The following is a 19,018-nucleotide window of genomic DNA, read 5'->3' as shown; positions in this document are numbered from 1 at the left end:
CATTTCTCCAGTCTGACAGGAAGGATACCTGTGGAAATTGTACCAAAGTTGAAGTAAATGCTGTTCATCCCTTTCCCACTGTGTGCAAAGCCAGGAATAACATTACAGAAGGCAGCAAGCTTTGCCAGACTGGCTGACCTTGGTAAATTTGCTCTGGCTGCTCCAAATCACCTTCTTGTTCATCATGTGCATAGGTGTGACTGTTCGTGGTGACTGAGGCTAGGGACAACTGCTTGCAGTTTCCTGGATGCTCTTGCTTGCCTTTGCTCAATTGCACTGACATATTTTTCTCTTCTCCATAGCAAATTAATCTTACTTCTCCCTGGCAATTCTCTTATGCTTCTCTGTATACTGAAGAGATCATGCCTTATTGGATTTTCATTTTCTATGTCTTAGAGATGAGAAGTAGGATGCTAGGATTCATGCAGAGCACTGAGGAAGGCAGCCCTCCTTGAAGCTTTATGGTATATACTTAGATGTGTAGAAAAAAATTAGTGGCCTTCAGTTGGAAAAATACTAATTTTTACAAGGAAACATAGGGCTGAAATGGACTTCCTGAACTCATTTTGACCACCTTGTTCTTATTCCCAAGACAGTTTGTTCCAGAGTGTAGGTCCTTGTATCAGTTTTCCAGGTATCTTCCTTGCTGCAGTTTGCCTCTTCTCTTCACAAATATGAAGCAGAAGCAATTTATATTGCTTTTCCCCAGGGCTTTGTTTGTTTGCCATATATATTTGGATGCTGTTTTCATATCTATCTATGTACTTTTCCTCCAAGCTCAATGACTCCTATTTTCTCAGGCTTCTTTCCTGGGTAATATACTCTGTACCTCTAGTCATTGAATTTGATTTTTTTTTTCCTGAATTGATCAAGATGGTCTGTTTTGCAGTGCTCTATGTATTTATCCATGAGTGATAAGAGACCTTTTTAGAAGTGAGAACTAGCACATAAAAGGACTGGGATCCATTTATTCAGATTTAAAATGGAGAAGGTAACAATTCTGAAACATACCTAGACCTTTTGGGGATTCTGAGACTTATAGATTAATTTACAACTAAAGGGTTGGAAGTACATGTTGGTTTCAAATTTATTCTGTTGCTACAGCTTGTAAATCCTCCTAGCTGTCTAATACTACTGTCTTTAACCAGGTTTGTCCCTAAAAAATAACCATGTGCTTAATCAGAAAAGGAGGTAAAACAAAGTTAGCTTTAAAATCATCTAATGCAATGTTACAGAATACTCAGCTAAAGACTTGCTCTTTCATTTGCTTGGATTATGGCAAATAAGGTAATACTTATCACAGAAGAGGATTTCAGTATATGACTACTTATTTTGTTCTATTAACACAGATAAACATGCAAATTTCAATTTATTACTGCTTGAGGGTTTTTTAACTGTTGATTTGGAGCTGCCTTATTGTAACACAGTAGAATTTTTACTTTCTTGCTGTTGGTTATTTTGATATTCTTTTGAGTGATTCCTCCCAAAGTGTTTCAAAAGATCCTCAGATGAGTAGTCACAGAGTGAAAAAAAAAAGTATTATGATGTAATAAATGGTGATGGCATGTAAGGAATGGACTCCAAATTGGCTGTGGGAAATGAGTCCCTCACTACGACCTGGGTACACAGCAACCCATGTAGCAGATTACCCGTGCACTCAGTAATAAACACTAACATCCTGGATTGTAAAGTGTAGTGTCCTCACTCTTCTCACAGAAGCAAAGGTGACTGCGGTTCTAGACTGTTTTTTAATTATGCCTTCGATTTTTGACTCTTCAAAAATGCACTGATCTCTGTAAAAGAGAGGTGGCTTAAGGAAGTGGAGATGCCAAAAACTGCCTGCCACAGAGCAGGTAATGGCAGTGATAATGCACTGCCTGCTCATGTGCACAGTCATAAGAGACTTCCTGCATTAAGGTCTATGGTCTTTAATACCAATTGCTTCAATACATTTGGAATTTATGGGCAGAGCCAGTCCAACAGCATTTGAATTCGTCAGCTGCTCAAATCCTTAGTATTTTGTTGAGCTTTTCCTACTGAGGAGAGGTTGTTAAAGAAAGTCCCTGATTTTATTCAACTGATCAACTCTAAAGTATGACCACCTTGTATGAGGCCATGTCCAAAGACCACATTTGTCTTTTGGTGTTTGCATTGGCTGATGCTTTTTAAATGCTTAAAAAAGAGAGTTAGACCTAGAAAATATGTGAGACCCTCCTTGCTCTCCACAGTCTTCTGCTTGCCTTTATTGAATATTGAATATTTATGCAGAATCTGTCAGGTTCTTTGGCCAGGACACAGTTTTCTTCATAGCCCAGCCTGGGTGGAGTTGCCTTGGACTTGTTTCCTTGGATGGGAGAAGGAGCCAGGGTTGGAAAGACAGCTCTTCTGGGCAAGATGCAGTCACTGTCTCATCAGCTCTGTCCAGGTGAAATTACATCCTGAAAAATACATACCAGGCCAGTCTGGAAAAAACAACAACAAATAAGGAGCTTTGAGAATAAAGCCAGGGGAACAAGGCCCTGGAGAACCTAAAGACATCAGTTCAAAATTAAGATTTATCCTACTACAAATAAATGATCCGTAATCTAAATTGAAATAAGGGTGTCAGGTTTCTTTATTAACAAGTAGTTTTTTTCTTGTCCTTTTAAATTTGTGCGCTGTTTATTTTAAAAGTGTTATCTATAAAAATTATTCAGCTTGAAGGAGTTTCAAAGGGCATTATGCATTGAAAATAATGTATAGGTTTGGTTTTGTCCCTATCCTTCAAAAATGTTGAATTATTCAACGTTGAATTTTATAAATTTTTACCATCAAACACCAAACTAAGTTTACTAACTGGACACATAAAGGAGCTGAATTTTCTAAGGTTCAAAATAAAAATTAAACAGAATCCCACAAGAGGAGCCAGGGTAAGGTTCTTTTAAATCATACCAAAGAAGTTTTCAGAGGTCTAACTCCTCTTCCCTTTTCCATCAGAGCTGCAGGCTTGGTTATTTTCAAACAACAGTTTTCTTCCTTGATTTCAGTTTTGTTTCATATTTTAATAAGTAATGAAAAATGACCTGCCGAATGGAAGGTGGAATTGAGTGTTGGACCACTTAAATGGGATCCCAAGTTTAAACCCAGAATGGAAGGTGGAATTGGTGGTTGGACCACTGAAATGGAATCCCAAGTTTAAATCCAGACTGTTTTCAGCTGTTCACCCTAAAAATAAGGACAAATAATTTACTAAGTCAACTGAAAAGTAATTTTAAACCAGCATCTTTAAGGAGCCTTGTGAAGGAGATAGTGATAAAAATGGAAGTGGAACTTCGGTGAAGTTCTTAAATGACCTGAAAAGAGACAAAACAGATGGCGACATTTGAGCAATGAATTTCCTTTGTACAATGGTTTCTGTAGCTACATAGAAGCTGGAATTGCTAATAACTACATCTTTACCTCTTCATTGACCTAACTGGTCCTAAAGTGCTAATGAGTGCAGCTTATTCACTTAGTTCTGAACTCTAATAATCACTAGAGAGGGATTGGCAAAATAAGTTTTAAATCCTTGTAATTTTGTAATATAAATGCTCTAACAATTCTCTTTCAGAAGTATATGTTTAGTTTATAACATTAAAGAACAGCATATTTCTGATTAGCATTAATAAAACTAAACATGCATAGCAATTTGTGAGAAAGGACACAGGAGGGGATGGGACTGACCCTGGGCCCTCACAGGGCATCTCTTCCTTTTGGGTCACTACCTTCAGCTGAACACCAGTATCAAGGAGTTTCCCTAGTGCATATTTCAGCTACTCCTGAAATTCCTATTCGTTTAGTAGTGAATTTCTTCGGCAGTGAAATTCACTATTCATTTAGTAGTGAATTTCTCTGTCATTTAAATTACTGAAACGCTTCCAGATATGAAAGAAACATGGAGGGAATTACAGTTTACGCTCTTTTATTTGCTGTGTGCATTCTGTTAAGAATGTTGATACACCTTAGAAAAGTTGCCCTCTTTGAAATGAAAGTAGTTTGTGAAGTTGTTAGTTGAGATCTCAAGGGTTAGGTTTTTCTAGATAGACATGCTTGTTTTTGTTTTGCACAGTTAACTGCTGCATGTTGACAGCCAATTCTTCTGAAGCAATGTTAGACTTGTGTAGGCATAATAATACTTCAAAAAAATGATTGAGGAACTTAATTTGCAAATGACAAAACTACCTGCAAGACTGTTAGTTGACCCTCCCCTAAAAAGGTATTCTTGGTTGCCCTCTTCATATGGCACCTACTTTCATCATTCAGTGTATTTGTGAATGTGAATCTTATGCTAGGAACCTTAGTGTTTGATGTAATCTCTTATGAGAAAGGATCCTCAGCTAATCTTATTGGAGAATACAAAGACAGATTTTCTGCAGAAGTGCAGAGTAATTTGGCAAGAGGCACTGGGCACAAACTGGAATACGGGAAATTCCAGTTAGATATTAGGACTTTTTTTTTTAAACAGAAATATGCTAAGCACTGAAACAGATTACCCCAGAGATGTTTTGGAATCTGTGTCCTCAGAGGTGTTCAAGACTCAGCTGGATGTGGCCCTGAGCAACTTGAGGCTTTGAGCAGGGAGTTGAACTAGATGACTTAGAGAAGTTCCTTCCACCCTAAGTTATTCCATTATTCTGTGCTTGTGGCTGCTTTAGAAGTGTGTCTTGTTTATTGTAGTATATAGAAACAGAACTATTTTTAAATGCTTCCCATTTTAAGATATATTTGGGTTGCAGCCAAACAACCAATATTTCTCCATGTTTAGCAGCCAAAATAAATACAAAAATATAAAAGAGCAGAAAAGAAAAGTTTCATAATTTTAGATTATCATTGAAAACTTGCCTGGTGGTACTATGACACCAGATTTGGAAAAATGAAAGCACTGCTGTGAATGATCTGAATAAATGAGGTAGTGCTCACAAATAGATGGTGCTAATATATTTTCGTAAGGCACACTTCATTTGTCTAGCACTCTGGGAGGCAGTGCTGGGTCTTGCCTTCATGCCCCTTAAAATCTTTGAAATAGTGGAAAATAAACAGTTTCAATGTAAGGCAAAAGGAATTCTGGCAACAAAGCCAAATTTGCTGTAATACACTACAGCTGTATTCACCCTCTAGTTTTGTAGGGCAGAGTTCAAGGATCCTCACACTATGGATAAAAACAAAAAATAGGACTGTATTTGATCACAAGAGACCATGCACACCTAAAGTGCGCAGTAGACTCCTGGTATGAGTGAAAGTAACATCTAAACTTCTAAAAGTTTCAATATATTCTTGCCTTTGTCTCCTGGGGCCTATGCATTCTAACTAGCCACACTATGGTGCTTCCATCTGGATTCTTTGGGCCATTGGTAGCTATTTTCTTCTTTCTGAAGAGCTGGTGGTGGCTGGTTCTCTGATGATGCAGCTGATTCGTTATTAAGCTGTTTTTCATTCTCTCCTTGTATAGGCAGACTCCTTTTCTCAGAGTGATGCCAACATTCCAAGTGCTCTGATGCACTTAATGTTGTGCTTTTACTTCAGATGTGCTTTGCACATTTTCTCCTGCTGATCTTGGCCATCAGCTGACTTTTGTTGAAGACAATACTTGCAGATCAGTGCAGAATTTCTGTTGGCAAGCCTGAAGGGAAAGATTGTGTTTCAGAGGTAGCTATAGATCTCAGAATCTTCCATTTGGAAATGGCCTCAATGAAAAAGAATTACATTACAAATGCAAATTCTTAAGACCAGGGTTTCACTAACAAATGCCAAAAACTGACACAAATTAATGGAATTAGAGGGCATCTAGTTTATCATTTGAGTCTTTCAGCAAGGAGATGCAGGGAAAAAAGGTCTCCTGGAATCCTAATAGAAAAAAATATCTCAAAATCAAACAGATTCTTATCTCAGTATCATAAGAGTTAAGTTCCTGTGACTTCCCTTGTCCATTCAATCATATTTAATGAATATTTATCTGAGTGATAACTGAAAGAGACATATTGCGAAGAATGAGAATGCTGTCCTGGTTAGTTGTTCAAAATGCTGGGAGATCAGCACAAGTGAAATCTATATTGTTAATATGCTGCTGGGGGTAGTCCCCATTTACCAAGATAATTTATAAATCATTTGTATCTGCCTTGCTTTAGGCTGGCCCTGTCTTGATTAGACTGGCAATGTCTGTGCAGCACATAGGATTGAGCTATCCTTGTCCTTGGTTGCTCCACTTCAGTTCATACGCCTCCAGAAACTGGTCATTTATTGTTTTACCAGTTAATACTCATCCCTCATTTTCACTGATTCTGGAATGCACACAGCCCACGAATAGGAATGTGGTTTAGTCATTTGAAGCTGGCATCTGTGTTGTTGCTTTAGCAGTTATTTTCCCTGAAAAACATGTGTCTAAGTTAAAGTGAAGAAGATTTGTCTGCTTGCTCTTTGCTGCTCTTTGGGTCAGGTTTTAGGAAAGACAGGTCCTGTTTGCCTAACCTGATCTCCTCTCATGACAGGGTCACACACTTACTGGATGAGGAGAAGGTTGTGGATATTGTGTACCTTCAGCAAGGCCAGATGCTGCACCTGTCTCATGACAACCCAAAGCTGCCTGGTGAGAAAGGACTTGAGTGTGCTGCTCACCAGCAGCTGAGCATGAGCCAGGGTGTACCCAGGTGGCCAAGAGCCCAATGGAAGCCCAGCCTTTATCAGCAGGGGTGTGCCAAGCAGAACCAGGGAAGTGGTCACACCCCTGTACTTGGCGCTGGAAGAGCTGCACTCTAAATCCTGTATTAAGTTTTGGGTCCTTCTCAACAAGAAAGATGTTGAGGAACTGAAGCATGTCCACAGAAGGGCCTCAAAGCTGGTGAAGGGGCTGGAGCAAAAGTCTTATAAGGAGGCGTTGAGGGAGCTGGGGAAAAGGAGGCTTGCGGGAACTTATTTCTCTCTCTTCAACCACCTGAAAGGAGGGTTTTGGGGCCAGGTGGGGGTCAGCCTCTTCTCCCAAGTAACAAGTGACAGGACAAGAGCAAATGGCCTCAAGTTGTGCCAGGGGAGCTTTAGGTTGGATACTAGGAAAAATATCTTCACCAAAACATGAAACATTAGAACAGACTAGATGTGGCACTTGGGGACATGGTTTAGTGGTGGACTTGACAGTTCTGGGTTTATGGTAGAACTTGATGATCTTGATGGTCTTTTCCAACCTAAATAATTTTTTCATAACTTTTTTTTTCCTAAACTATACAGGGACTCTGCAATACTTTTTGCCATCACTGTGCTTAAAAGTAAATTAGAGGAAAATGACCTGCCCTGTTAAGACAGGGTGGTGAGGACAAGGATTTATTTTTTAAATTTCAAGTGCATCTCCTTTTCTTCATTCCTGCCTTACTCGCTTTTTAAAAAAAAATATATTGTTCCTGTTTATTTTCTGCTAGAACTGTCTTTGATTTTAAAAGCTCTCTTGGTGGTTTTGATATGCTAGCTATAAAAAAGAGGTCTAAAGGGTATTATATCAAAGCTACTACTGTTTTGGGATCCCATTTAAGCTTTATAATTGCAGAAACCTGACTGAGGGTTTTAAGGCTTTAATAAAATCAAGACTCTTTGTCACTATAATTAACTGCTTATGAATAAACAACGGTGTCCATCTAACTGAAATCAGACCCAGTTGAATATAATCTTGATACAGAATTAAGTCTTCAAATTGATGTAAAATATAACAGAGATACATAGATACAATTGTGGGGGGAAATGGTTTAAATTATTTTAAATTTAAAATTAAATTTATGTTCTCTAATTTTTTGTTTACAAATTCATGTTTGAGACTGATTAAGAAATTTATTATGGAAATCAAATTACCATATTTGAATTAAGTTCTGTAAGTCTTCTTTTATTCTTAGACATGAATACTCAATAGAGACCAGGAGACCATCACTTCAATAATGCTTAACGGGTTTTTGAAGAATCCATAATTTAAACAGATGTAGCTCATGGTCAGTCAGATATAATATTCCTAAACTTTGTTACCAGTTTTTACAAAGAGTCTTTATAAAGCCCGTTTGTGCTATTTCAAGTGCGTTCTTATTTCTTCCTGGTTTGTGCTGTCTGGAGCCCTGTCAATATTCAGAGTTGCCCGTCCTCAGCAGTCTTGTGTACTGAAAATAAATGAGCTAGGATGTCATGGAGATTAGTAGCCACTGCAGCCCTTTTCCCCGTGAAGGTATTGCTCTGCTGAAAATGCCAGAGAACTGAGTTTTCTAGAAGCCTTGCAGTCTTCTGGAACCTGGCAGAGTTGCCTTCGGAAAATTGTGACAGTTTCCTGGCTGAATGATTTTTCTTGATCAGTCTTTAGATAAAGGAAGGGAGGCAGATGTTTTCCATCAATTTTGCTTGTACGCTTCTTTCTGTAAAGGGAAGAGGCATAAAGTGCTGGCTTAAGGCTTTACATTCTGTGTGCAGACAACTGCAGATGCTCAAATCATCTACTAAAACAAAGTAAAGGTTTTGGTCTCTTGGCAACTCTAGTCATTAGAATTTCTCTAAAAAAAGCGGGATATGTTGGGGTGATACCAGAGAATCAGTATGTACTTGTCTAGAGAAAGTTTGAATAGCAGTCTGCAATTACTGAGAGAGAGAAAAAGAGACAAAGAAGAGAAAAAGGAAGGGAAGGCAGGAAGGAAGGAAGGCAGGAAGGCAGGCAGGAAGGAAGGAAGGAAGGAAGGAAGGAAGGAAGGAAAGAGAAAAGTTTAGTATCGCTGTATCCTATTATTCAAGTATCGCTCTATCCTATTATTCAATGATATGTTATTTGTCATTTATCTCATAGTTGTTCTTCAGGATTTAGTTCCTGAAGCAAAATTATTATCTGCAAAATTCTGGGTTTTCCTGATAAGTTAATTTCAACCCTCATATTTGAACAGATGCCTGAAAATCTGCTGGGGATAAAAATTTATATTTTGAGAATGAGAGGAGAAATATCAACACAAAATGTACTAGTCCAGTGCTGGTGTTGTAAGTTTGGAGGAAAGCCAACAATTCAACAGTTCTGAAAATATGATAGGCCTAACAGTAACAAGGGAGTATTAAAAGTGTACATACCAAGGAAGGAAAAAGGAAAAGCCAATCCTCCCTTACCCCACCAAGAAGAAGCCAAAACACCAACTTGTAGCCTAAAACCTTAGTTATTCTGTTGTGAAGTCATTCTCTGTTGCTACAAGTTAAATTTTTGCAGATGGATATAAAAGATGTTTCTTACTTTATGTGCTGTTCCCCTGGAAAGCATAAAAATGAATGTTTAAAAAGAGTTTCTTCGTAGTTTTGAGTAAAGCATTTATGTTAGTTAGGTGTCCTGGTGTAATTCCAAATACAAAATTACATTTCCAGCCCAGCATTGGGGGAAAAAATTGTAGAAGATTTATTTGGATCTAGTTGCTGTTTATCCTCTAACATAATTTCTGAGTGTGATTAACTGATTAACCTAATTTTACAACTTCATATTTTCTATTAAGAAGCAAAAAAAAAAAAATCGACCCAAAAACTTGTGCATTTCTCTCCTATGGATCCTACATATGGCTAATATTACTATAACTCTTGCATTTAAAGGAAAAAAACACTTGCATTTTTTCCACTTACTTCATGCATGGTTTTACTACTGCAATTGTAAATGTTAAAACAAATGATAATGCTAAACTAGTGGAAAAACATTCATGCTGGCAACCCTATTATACATGACTGTTAGTTCACTTTTATAAATACATTGTGTTTCCAGGGGACATCACCTATAAGAAGTTTTTCAGTTGCATGCTATTAGCAAATTAAACAGTGCTATATTGTTATGTTGTCATGTTCCATTACTGAATATGTGATGGCAAGGTAATGCATTCTGATCTCCTCTTTTTCACTCTTTCCCCAGTGAAAAGGCAGAGTCTGAAGGTTCAGATCAATGCGACAGATGACACTGTTTGCATGAGGTATCTTCGACCCAGTCAAAGCACCAAACTAGAAGGTTTTGTCCTGGGTTATGGAAGCAACTTCTTTTCTAATCAGTACATTCCTTTACCTTCAGAAGGAAAAAACTATGTAACAGAACTTGGTAAGACATATTTGCTTTGCATGCTGTTGTTGTAATGAATTATGGGAAGAGACTGAGGAGAATTTGAACCTTCTGTTCACCTAATTTTTTGTTTTATTGGGTTGTTGCTTACGGTTTCTTTGTGTTTGTTTAAGGTTGCTATCAAGAATTTCAGTGGAAAGTGGAATTAGCAGATCCTTCAAGGAGAGCAACTAGTTCTTGTCTGGAAATGTTGCTTACTGGTATTTATTTGTTTTGGGGATTTTAGTTTTAGTGAGAGCCTGCACTATACTTGAACACATCACACATCAAATGGGATGGTTTGCCTGAAGATGCAGCTGTAAAGGAGAATACTAGGAAAATGTACATGCTTTTAACAAACAATAGAAGAAGCAGTTAAAGAGTCTTGAGAATGGTGTGGTTGATTCCTTTTGACAGAAACATACATATCAACATGGTGCCTCTTCTGGTAGGGATCTACTCCAGTATTACATGTTATAGATTAACCTCTGACTTCCATGTCAGAAGTTATCAATAGAATTCCATGAGATGTTTTATGGAAGAGATTAAACCATGTCATGAATGCTGTATCCTGTTATCTGGAATAGGGAGAAGGAAGAATGAATTATTAAAACAGATTTATCAGGATTTGACCTTTTGAGAAATCTGTTAAATCCCTAGGGATTTTCCTATTGATTTCTTTAAGTTTTTCTAGCCTGAAATGAATCAATTTACCCTCGTCATTGTAATCGTTGTGATCTTGGTGTAAAGCAAGGGGGAAGAAAGGATGCATGAGCATAGAAGTAATAATTGCCATGTTTTTGACGTGTGCAGTTAAGGCCATTGTGGGTGTCTGCTCCAGGCTGAAAACTGCAGAATAAAAACTGAAAAAATGAGATGTTAGACACAGAATAATTAAGATATTGGAGACTGATAGGATCACTGTAGCAAAGGATAACTTTCCTTTTCATGAGTTGGTACTCCTGGGCTCTCTCTGTGATTCTATCACCCATCCAGTGTTTGTCTTCATAACCATCGCTTAAGCTGGGTCTGGCTTTCCTAATTCATCCTATGTGTAACTTTTGAATCAGTTCACTAAGAATGATGTACAGGATTTTCTGTAGTGTACTGTGCATTAGGCATAACAATGCCTGTTGCAGGAGTAGTGAGGATTAATTTTTGAGGATTAATTTTTTCAGGTACTCTGAGGTCTTAGGGAAGAGCAAGAAAAGGACTGAATGTAACATTGTGTAAGATCATTTACACTCCTTATGTAATAGAAGCTTTTATATCTAATGTTTTGCAAAACTGAAAGCTCAAGGTCACCTGGAATTTCAGGTATATTGATACTTTGTAGCTTTAATCATAACAGTTAATGGCTGGAATCTAGGCACCTTTCTTTAGTTCCACAGCGCATCAGAGCGCTGACCATATGCATATCCATTTGCTGTAGGGTGTCTGGAGAGAGAAGAGCACAAATGTTGAGGAATACTCTTCCTTTATGATTATTTCAAAGGAGAATAGCATCAAAATTTTATCTCCCTCATGCTAATAGAAGTTGTTAGTTTCCTTGTGACAATAAATCTGTGCTTGTGACTTCTGAATGTCCAGTAACTAAACATGCAAAATGCAACATAATGTAGGTAGCAAGACAAGCATTTCTAACTTTCAGAAAAATGTCATCTTTGAAAAGACAGGAGTAAAAGAAGTTATCAGCAATATGTACTTCAAGTTGCAAACATTTATTTGAGGCAATTACCAGTACATTTATTGGAGCTGTTGCTTTTAGTTGAGAGATTTAGGGTTAGATTGAATCCCTTGGGTACTTGTTTATTGGAAGCAGAGAGTGCATAATCTTTCCCATTTCACAAATATTAAACACAACATTAAGCTGCAGCTTTGACTGTGCTTTCCAAATTTGTATGGAACACGAGCTAAAGCAATAAACATCAGTTGTGCTTTTGGCTCTACTTTAGAGTGACTTGTGTGGCAGAAATGAAGACAGAGATGATTGCTAGCACACTCCCTTCTCCCCACCATATTTAGCGATCAGTTGCTGGCAGAAACTGGAGGAACTGCAGAATGGTTCTCAATTCTAGGAACAATGATTACAAGTTATTGTGGCAGCCAGAGACCTCAGTTCTAGCATACACTTTATATTGATTTTAGAAAAAGCAAGGTATTGTAGAGGGACAATAAAAATACTCTCAAGAAGTATGCCAAAGATATAACCCTCCTAGACCCTATTGCTGAAAAATCTCAGATTATCTTTGTACTCCTAGTACATCTCATATGTGATGAAGCTGGCCTAGTATGTTATCTTCATATTGAAACAATGTACTTTTCAATTTCATATTCAAGGTTGTCTATCCCATGTTCTAGATATTCTAGTGATCCAAGTGCCACTGCATACTCTGAAAATAGTCTTCAGTGTGCTCTACACATTTTTCCACAGTCAAAACAACTAGGTTTATACAAAAAAAAAAAACACATTCATTTTTGTCCTGAGAACTCCTTTTTGGTCCTCTCATGCTTTGACTTATCTGAATTTTACAGAAGGCAGGTGAGTTTATAGGCTTCCCTGAACAGTGATAGGTGAGGCTTTTTTTGAGCAGAATGTGGAAGAAGTGGTTCCCGAATATGAAAATTTATTGTGGTCTATTTATACCAAGACTAATACAATTTAGTGCTTCCTCCCTTGTCAGTTTTAGTGGTTCATGGAAAGAGAAACCTTTCCCGGTCAATTTAGGGACTATGATCACAACCTTAAATTAGTTTGTAGTGAAAGGTCAAGATTAGAAATGGACGTTTAAGGGCATTTGTTACTCTCTAAAAGGTATGTATGTTTTTCTAATGCATTAAGGAGCAATGCTGTGGAATATAATCCCCTGGGAGAGATGTTAGATCCAGGAAAATGGAGGATCCATGAAAGTGGATCTTGTTCTGGTAGAATTAAAATTGTTTATTCTGTGAAAATTTTTAAGAAAAAGTCATGCAGATACACAATCAGCTGTAGACTACTACTAAAAAAAAGCATTAATTTATGTGTTAGGCTAATGCAAAAAAACACACAGACCTCACATATAAGTCATTATTCCCTTCTTAAAATGCATCAGTCCTTTAAAATGTAATTTCTCCTTTCTAACAAAGAGTGTAGGTCTACAAGTAGAATGAAGTGCCTTGCAGACATTTCTACATTTCTTTGGTTTAGTTAAGCATCCCTGGTTTTGTTACAGAGCAGCATAATCGATACTCTGTTTGGGATAATTGTCCCCAGTTGGAACTGGAATGTGGAAGATGACAATATACACAACAATATATATTTGTAAGGACCACAAATTCCATATTGGCAACATGCCCAGTGTAGATTGTTATGAAATTTATTGTCAGCTTTTCTGCTGGGTCACACATCTTTTATGATCCTCTTAGCAGGAAGCTTGAAGTCAGCAGATGTATTAATGAAAAAAATTACAGGTCTATAGATGGATATATTTTTAAAGAAATTATTAAGGACATGACATTTCCTAGGATTTTCAGAAAAGATATATGATTTTGTGCATGTGACATTGACCTACATTTCATCCATTAAAATATTCAGCACCTCACTGCAGTAATTCTTATCTTAAAATATCTGTTTTCCCTTCATTTTGCAAATTATATAGTAATTGAGGCAGTAATTGGATAACATTATCAATAAATTGGGATCTGCCTGCAGGGGGCATGGGCAAAGAGAAAAGAATCCTGTTGGTTTTTCTGAACTTGTGATGAATTTCTGCTGGCAGCAAAGTCTTGAGCAGCTTCATGCTCTAGTAGATAGCTCTGAATATACTGAAATGACAATGACAAGGCAGCAGCAAAGTTTGTTCCCAAGAATTATGCCTCTGTTTCAGGACACCAGATGTGGTTTGTGCTGAGTGTACTTTGTGTGCTCACATGACAGTAAACAACATGATTTTTGGTCATGAAAGCTATTCAGTGTCCAAAGATATCATGATGTTAATTCTGCTAGACTAAAAGAAAGGTGAATGGACCCATCCAAAAGCTCTGGGCTTGACTTAAAACTTTATCTTAATTTTTTCAGTCTTCCTGACTTGTAAAGAAAGTATTTGCTTAAGATATTTGTGTTAGTCTTTTCTAACTTGGCTAGAAAGACTGCAAGCCAGCCTCCTAGAAATTGTTGATACTGTTGGAGAAACCCAAAAAGTTGGGTGGAGACAGGAAATTTTTGCAAGAATGAACAGCAATTACTTAACAGAATGAACAAAATTATTTTCCCTTTCAGTTTCTAAAACCAGCTCAAAGTTGGGCAATGCTTTTTCTTTTTCTTTCCTTGTACAACATTGTACATTGTAGGAGGAGCATGTCATGGTAATCCTGCTTCATAACAATGCCAGTAAGTGTTGTGTGAATTTCGTGTTTATGTATGTATATGAGAGGGTTCTAGTACCACCTTGAGCACATTTTAGAAAGTGTAATTCAGGGATCTGTGCTAGAGCAGTGCTTAGCTAAAAGATCTTGCTGTGCAGTTTCTTATCAGTTACCAGAAACTGGCAGTTGTATTATACCTGCATGCTTTTCAAGATGCCAAATAACGTGAATGTTAATTCAGCATTATGTTGCCTCCTGCTAACTTACCAGAAAGCAGGTTCTCATTGCTAATGCTAGCAGAGCCTAGTGGAAGGGAGGAGCTGGAGGTGTCCAGCAGCTGTCCAGGTGTTCATACAAGCCAGCCTCTTTGTCCCACTTTTCTGTCTTCTCCCATGCTTGTTACACTACACTACTTTCCATCCTCCTCTTCCTGCAAATTTGCCTTTAACAACATTCCATGGTAAATCTTTAGCAGTCCCTAAATACAGATTAAGGGCTTGCAGCCTGAAGCAAAAAAAATAGTTTGTTTTGATTTCTGAATCCAGTGGTCCATGAATTCTAATGATGCATTTGTAACACTACTTTAAGATTTATTCTAAGTTCATCAGTCAGTTCATACTTACATTGTTTTGCTTGCAAGTGCATCTTGGCTGGGCTCTGAATAGTGTGCTTGAACAGAAGCAGAATTTCCCAGCATTTTGTAGTGCCTGTTAGTTGCCTGCTGCCACTGATTTAATAGCCTAGCTCATGGCATGTGAAAGTAAGAGCTCTGCTTTGTTAATCTGATATGTCAGTGGCATGTATTTTTGTTACATTCTAGTTGTCTTCATAAACTGTTAAGGTAGGTAATAGAAGCTTTATTCTTTTAATAATTTTATTTTTTAATATAATAGCCTGTGTTTGGGGAATTACACCACTAATAATTAGGCATGAATTTATGGAGGAGCACTTTTCTGGTACATGTGGGCATTTTTCTAGAGTATTTTGTGGTTAAAGAATTGAAAGTGGTCACTCTTTGGACTTTATTTCTGATCTGAAAGGAGTTCTTAGCCAAGATATTTGTTGTTCTAGCCTTAGTAAAGGGGGTTAGACAGTAATAGATTCAAACAAGTGGTCTTAGAGCAGCAGCCCTCCAAGAATGTGGTAGGCATCAAGGAGCTACTAAGATTTTCATAGGAAATTTGCAAATGTATCTCAAACTTAGCTTGTTAAAGCTTGCATTGTTTTGTAGGGATCCTTCATTTATGAGATTGTGGATCCTCACAGATGGGAGACAGACAGATCTATATTTTGCATCTTTATCATATATGTCTCTGTTATATACTGATTAATATTGAAATGATTCTTGGAGGCAGATGCTGGATTCATGCATCTGTATCCAGACTGGCATCTTAAGGTCATTTCAACATTGAGCTTAATTACATAACTATCCTTTTCTTACTAAATACAGTTCAAAGAAAATAAGAAATATTTAGTTGCAAACAGGATTGTCTGTACTCCGTGGTGTAGTTTACTTGAGGTTATAATTTTATTTTTCAAACAAGCTTCTCTTCTTAAATATATTTTCATGCAACTAGCTGATCTAGTCTGTGAATCATAATTACATCCAGTCAAAGATCCATATTTTTATGACTGACTATCACATTTTCCTACCTACCTCCTATTTCAGCAATTTATCTCTTAAGCATTATATGAATTAGTGCAATTTATGGGGTTTTTTTAAGTTCTGGTATTCTGCGGAATTTTCATTTTCTTCTGCTGTGTTACTCACCTCTCCCCAAGATTCCTGCTTCTTATAGACATGGATCTGTGGAATGGATTATGAATATATAGGCATCATAAAAGAACACAGATTATCATGAAATATTTCCTGTAACTTGACAGAATTTAATACATGGGTGAGGCAATGTTTGAACGCCCTAAAAATGAATTGGGTCGTAGTAGCATCAGATGATTTCAGCATTGTGATGATGACTGATAGTCATATTTCTCAGCAAGAAGACTGAATCAGTGAAGAAACTCAGTAGTCTTCTGAACTTACTAAAAGAAATGTTGATTTGCAGTGGAAGACTAAGAAAGAACTCCCAATTCTAATGAGTCAGGGCTCAACATGATATTTAAAAAGCTTTCTGCATTTTTTAATTTCATGTGTCTTGCATACAGAATGTATATCTGCTCAGAATAAAAGCATTTCAAGGCATGTGTCCTCCTGTCCATGCATAATGCTTTGGTACTGTGCATCAAACTAGTGAATTTAACTTAAATTACAGTTGCTCTACTCTTAACATCTATATAGTAGCATGGGTAGTTCTGCTCAAGAATCACAGAATCATATTTCGAAATTAAGATATAGCTTAAACACAGTACAGAAATTTATTGTTGCATCCCAGGTATTGAATAGATTTGTTTAACAAATTCATTTTCTGATTTCAGGTATAATGATCATAATATTGTCTTAAGTTCAGTGGTTCTAAAGAAGTGGTACTTTTTAAACCTGGCTCTTCTCTAACAGCCCTCTGTCAACATCTAGTCTCAGCCTGTTTTCCTAAATACTTCCTTTTGTAGGTTGTATTACAGTCAGAAGAGACATGAATTCTCTGGAAAATGGGAATGTGTTGTATTCTTTATTAAGGCAACATTTGTTAAACTCACCAAAATAAAGCTTAATGAACAGCATATAACACAAAGTATTTTAACAGAGAACACTTAGTCACAGAACGAAAACACCTGAAAACTGCCAGTTTTTGTAGCTGAGATGTCCAGTGAGGCATTAACAGCCTTTGTGTATTGCCGTATTTTGTTTAGCAGTTAGTCTATTTCTATACTGCTACACAAGTAATTTCAGATTTCAGCCAGAATTAATTTTTCCATTTATAGAGCAGGGAAAAACTGTTTCAGAGTATTTTAATAATTTTCTTTCACAATTTTTGGACATTTTACTGGTAAACCCATAAATTTTTACTTTTGAAGACTGGCTTTGTAGTTCTCAAACTTTCAAGGTCATGCTTTAAAATAATCTTGTTGAATACTTTGTGAGAGTTATAACGTCTCACAAGTGGGCATAAATGCAGAGCAGAAAACTGGGTTTATAATACAGGGAAACCAAATTATTTTAAAGTGTTGCTTATTTCTATTTTTGAGTCTCAAAACAAAAATATCTGAGTGGTTACACAGCTCCCACGCTTGTGTACCCCTCTAAATATTAAAAAACATTTTTTGTAAATGGAGATGTATTTGCACTTTAGGGTTCCTTTTTTAACTAATTCTTTTTTCCACACTGCTTTGATCAGCTGTTTTCAATGCTTATCTTGATTTTTTGGTGCAGATGAAACCCATTTAAAAAGACTAATTAAACAATTAAAATACATCCATAGTATGGGTTTCCATTGCTTTAGGTGCACAGAATCAGAGAAGTTAAGTTAGAGTGGTTTTCCCCACACTGGCAGAACCTTTTCAGTAGTACAGCAAGCTTTTGGTTTTTTTGGTACTGCTTTTCTTTCTCTCTCTTTACAGAAATCTGAGTGTAAGAGAAAAATGAATGATTTCTTAGCAGTTCTGTTTAGTTGGTAGAATTCAAGGTGCCTATTACACTGAAATACACAGGAAATTCAGTCTCTTATTTATACTTATACATTTAGATAAATGTATCTGAACCGGAATTAGAATTCTATGTAGTGTAATCCTGTTTTTTAAAAGCTATAGTAAAAATAATTTTGGTCAGTAGAGAGTGAGCCAAATTCTGCCCGCGGATATCTTGCTGGAATCTCCTAAGACAACTTCTCTCATGTTGCAGTTAAGAGGGAATAGAGCTTAGTTTTAAATAATTAAGAAGGGCAGAAATCTCTGACATCTGGTTTTAAGTGTAAGGGAAAATCTTATTCTTGAAGAGGAATTCCCCAAACTAAAATAAATATCTCAACCTTGTTTTAATCAAATCATTTATTATTTTGATCTCAATGAATTTTAAAGAAAACAGCCTAAAGATCATGAAGATTGGACAATGTGTCAAGAATTCACTGACTATTTGACTTTTCCTTATTAATTTCGGATTAATCTCTTTTTCAAATAAATAGCACATCCGTACTAATTCCTTTTTCATTCATTTGCAGATGCAGAACCACGGTATTTGGTTTCAGTAAGACCAGCACGTGTTTCAAATAACAAGAAATCTTGTTCAGGTATTTTAATATTACTGCATCTCTTTCTTAAAATATTTGAAAGAAAACAGACCCCTGTGCTAGGTTTCTCTGAAAAGATGTTTCTACCTCTTGGCGTTTCACTGGGATGCACAAATTCCATACGTGGAAAGGTAAAATGTAGGACAGCGTTTCCTAGTCAGTAACCACACACACAGTGCTCAAAAAAATGAAGATGTACCTAAAGATTTTTTTTGCATAAAGTACTTCCAAATGAGAATGCTTACAAATTTAGAGTGCTAATTTCTGGTGTTTAAAGACATTAAAGTTATCCTTCCCAAACTACAAATAAGGATTCCTTCATCCATAGACATGTTAATGCTCTTAGTTCCTCACTGGAAAATGGTAGTGTGTGTCTGTCTCTGTATAAATCTACTACTAAGTTTGCTAATGA

The 19,018-nt window shown here is 36.8% G+C and overlaps 1 protein-coding gene across 28 annotated transcripts in view; it reads left to right on the top strand.

Annotated features, from left to right (window-relative positions):
• LOC119698358 (ABI family member 3 binding protein) overlaps positions 1–19,018 on the top strand; it is a 136,719-nt gene that overhangs the window by 10,870 nt on the left and 106,831 nt on the right. For all 28 annotated transcript variants that reach the window (XM_038132366.1, XM_038132042.1, XM_038131342.1 and 25 more), the window contains exons 2-3: positions 9,902–10,081; positions 18,538–18,606. In XM_038132366.1, coding sequence (XP_037988294.1) covers positions 9,902–10,081; positions 18,538–18,606 — 249 coding nt within the window. The remainder of the gene's footprint in view (positions 1–9,901; positions 10,082–18,537; positions 18,607–19,018) is intronic.

The sequence above is a fragment of the Motacilla alba genome, chromosome 1, assembly GCF_015832195.1.
Source record: "Motacilla alba alba isolate MOTALB_02 chromosome 1, Motacilla_alba_V1.0_pri, whole genome shotgun sequence".
Lineage (NCBI taxonomy): Eukaryota > Metazoa > Chordata > Aves > Passeriformes > Motacillidae > Motacilla > Motacilla alba.
This window is presented reverse-complemented; position numbering and strand designations above follow the sequence as displayed.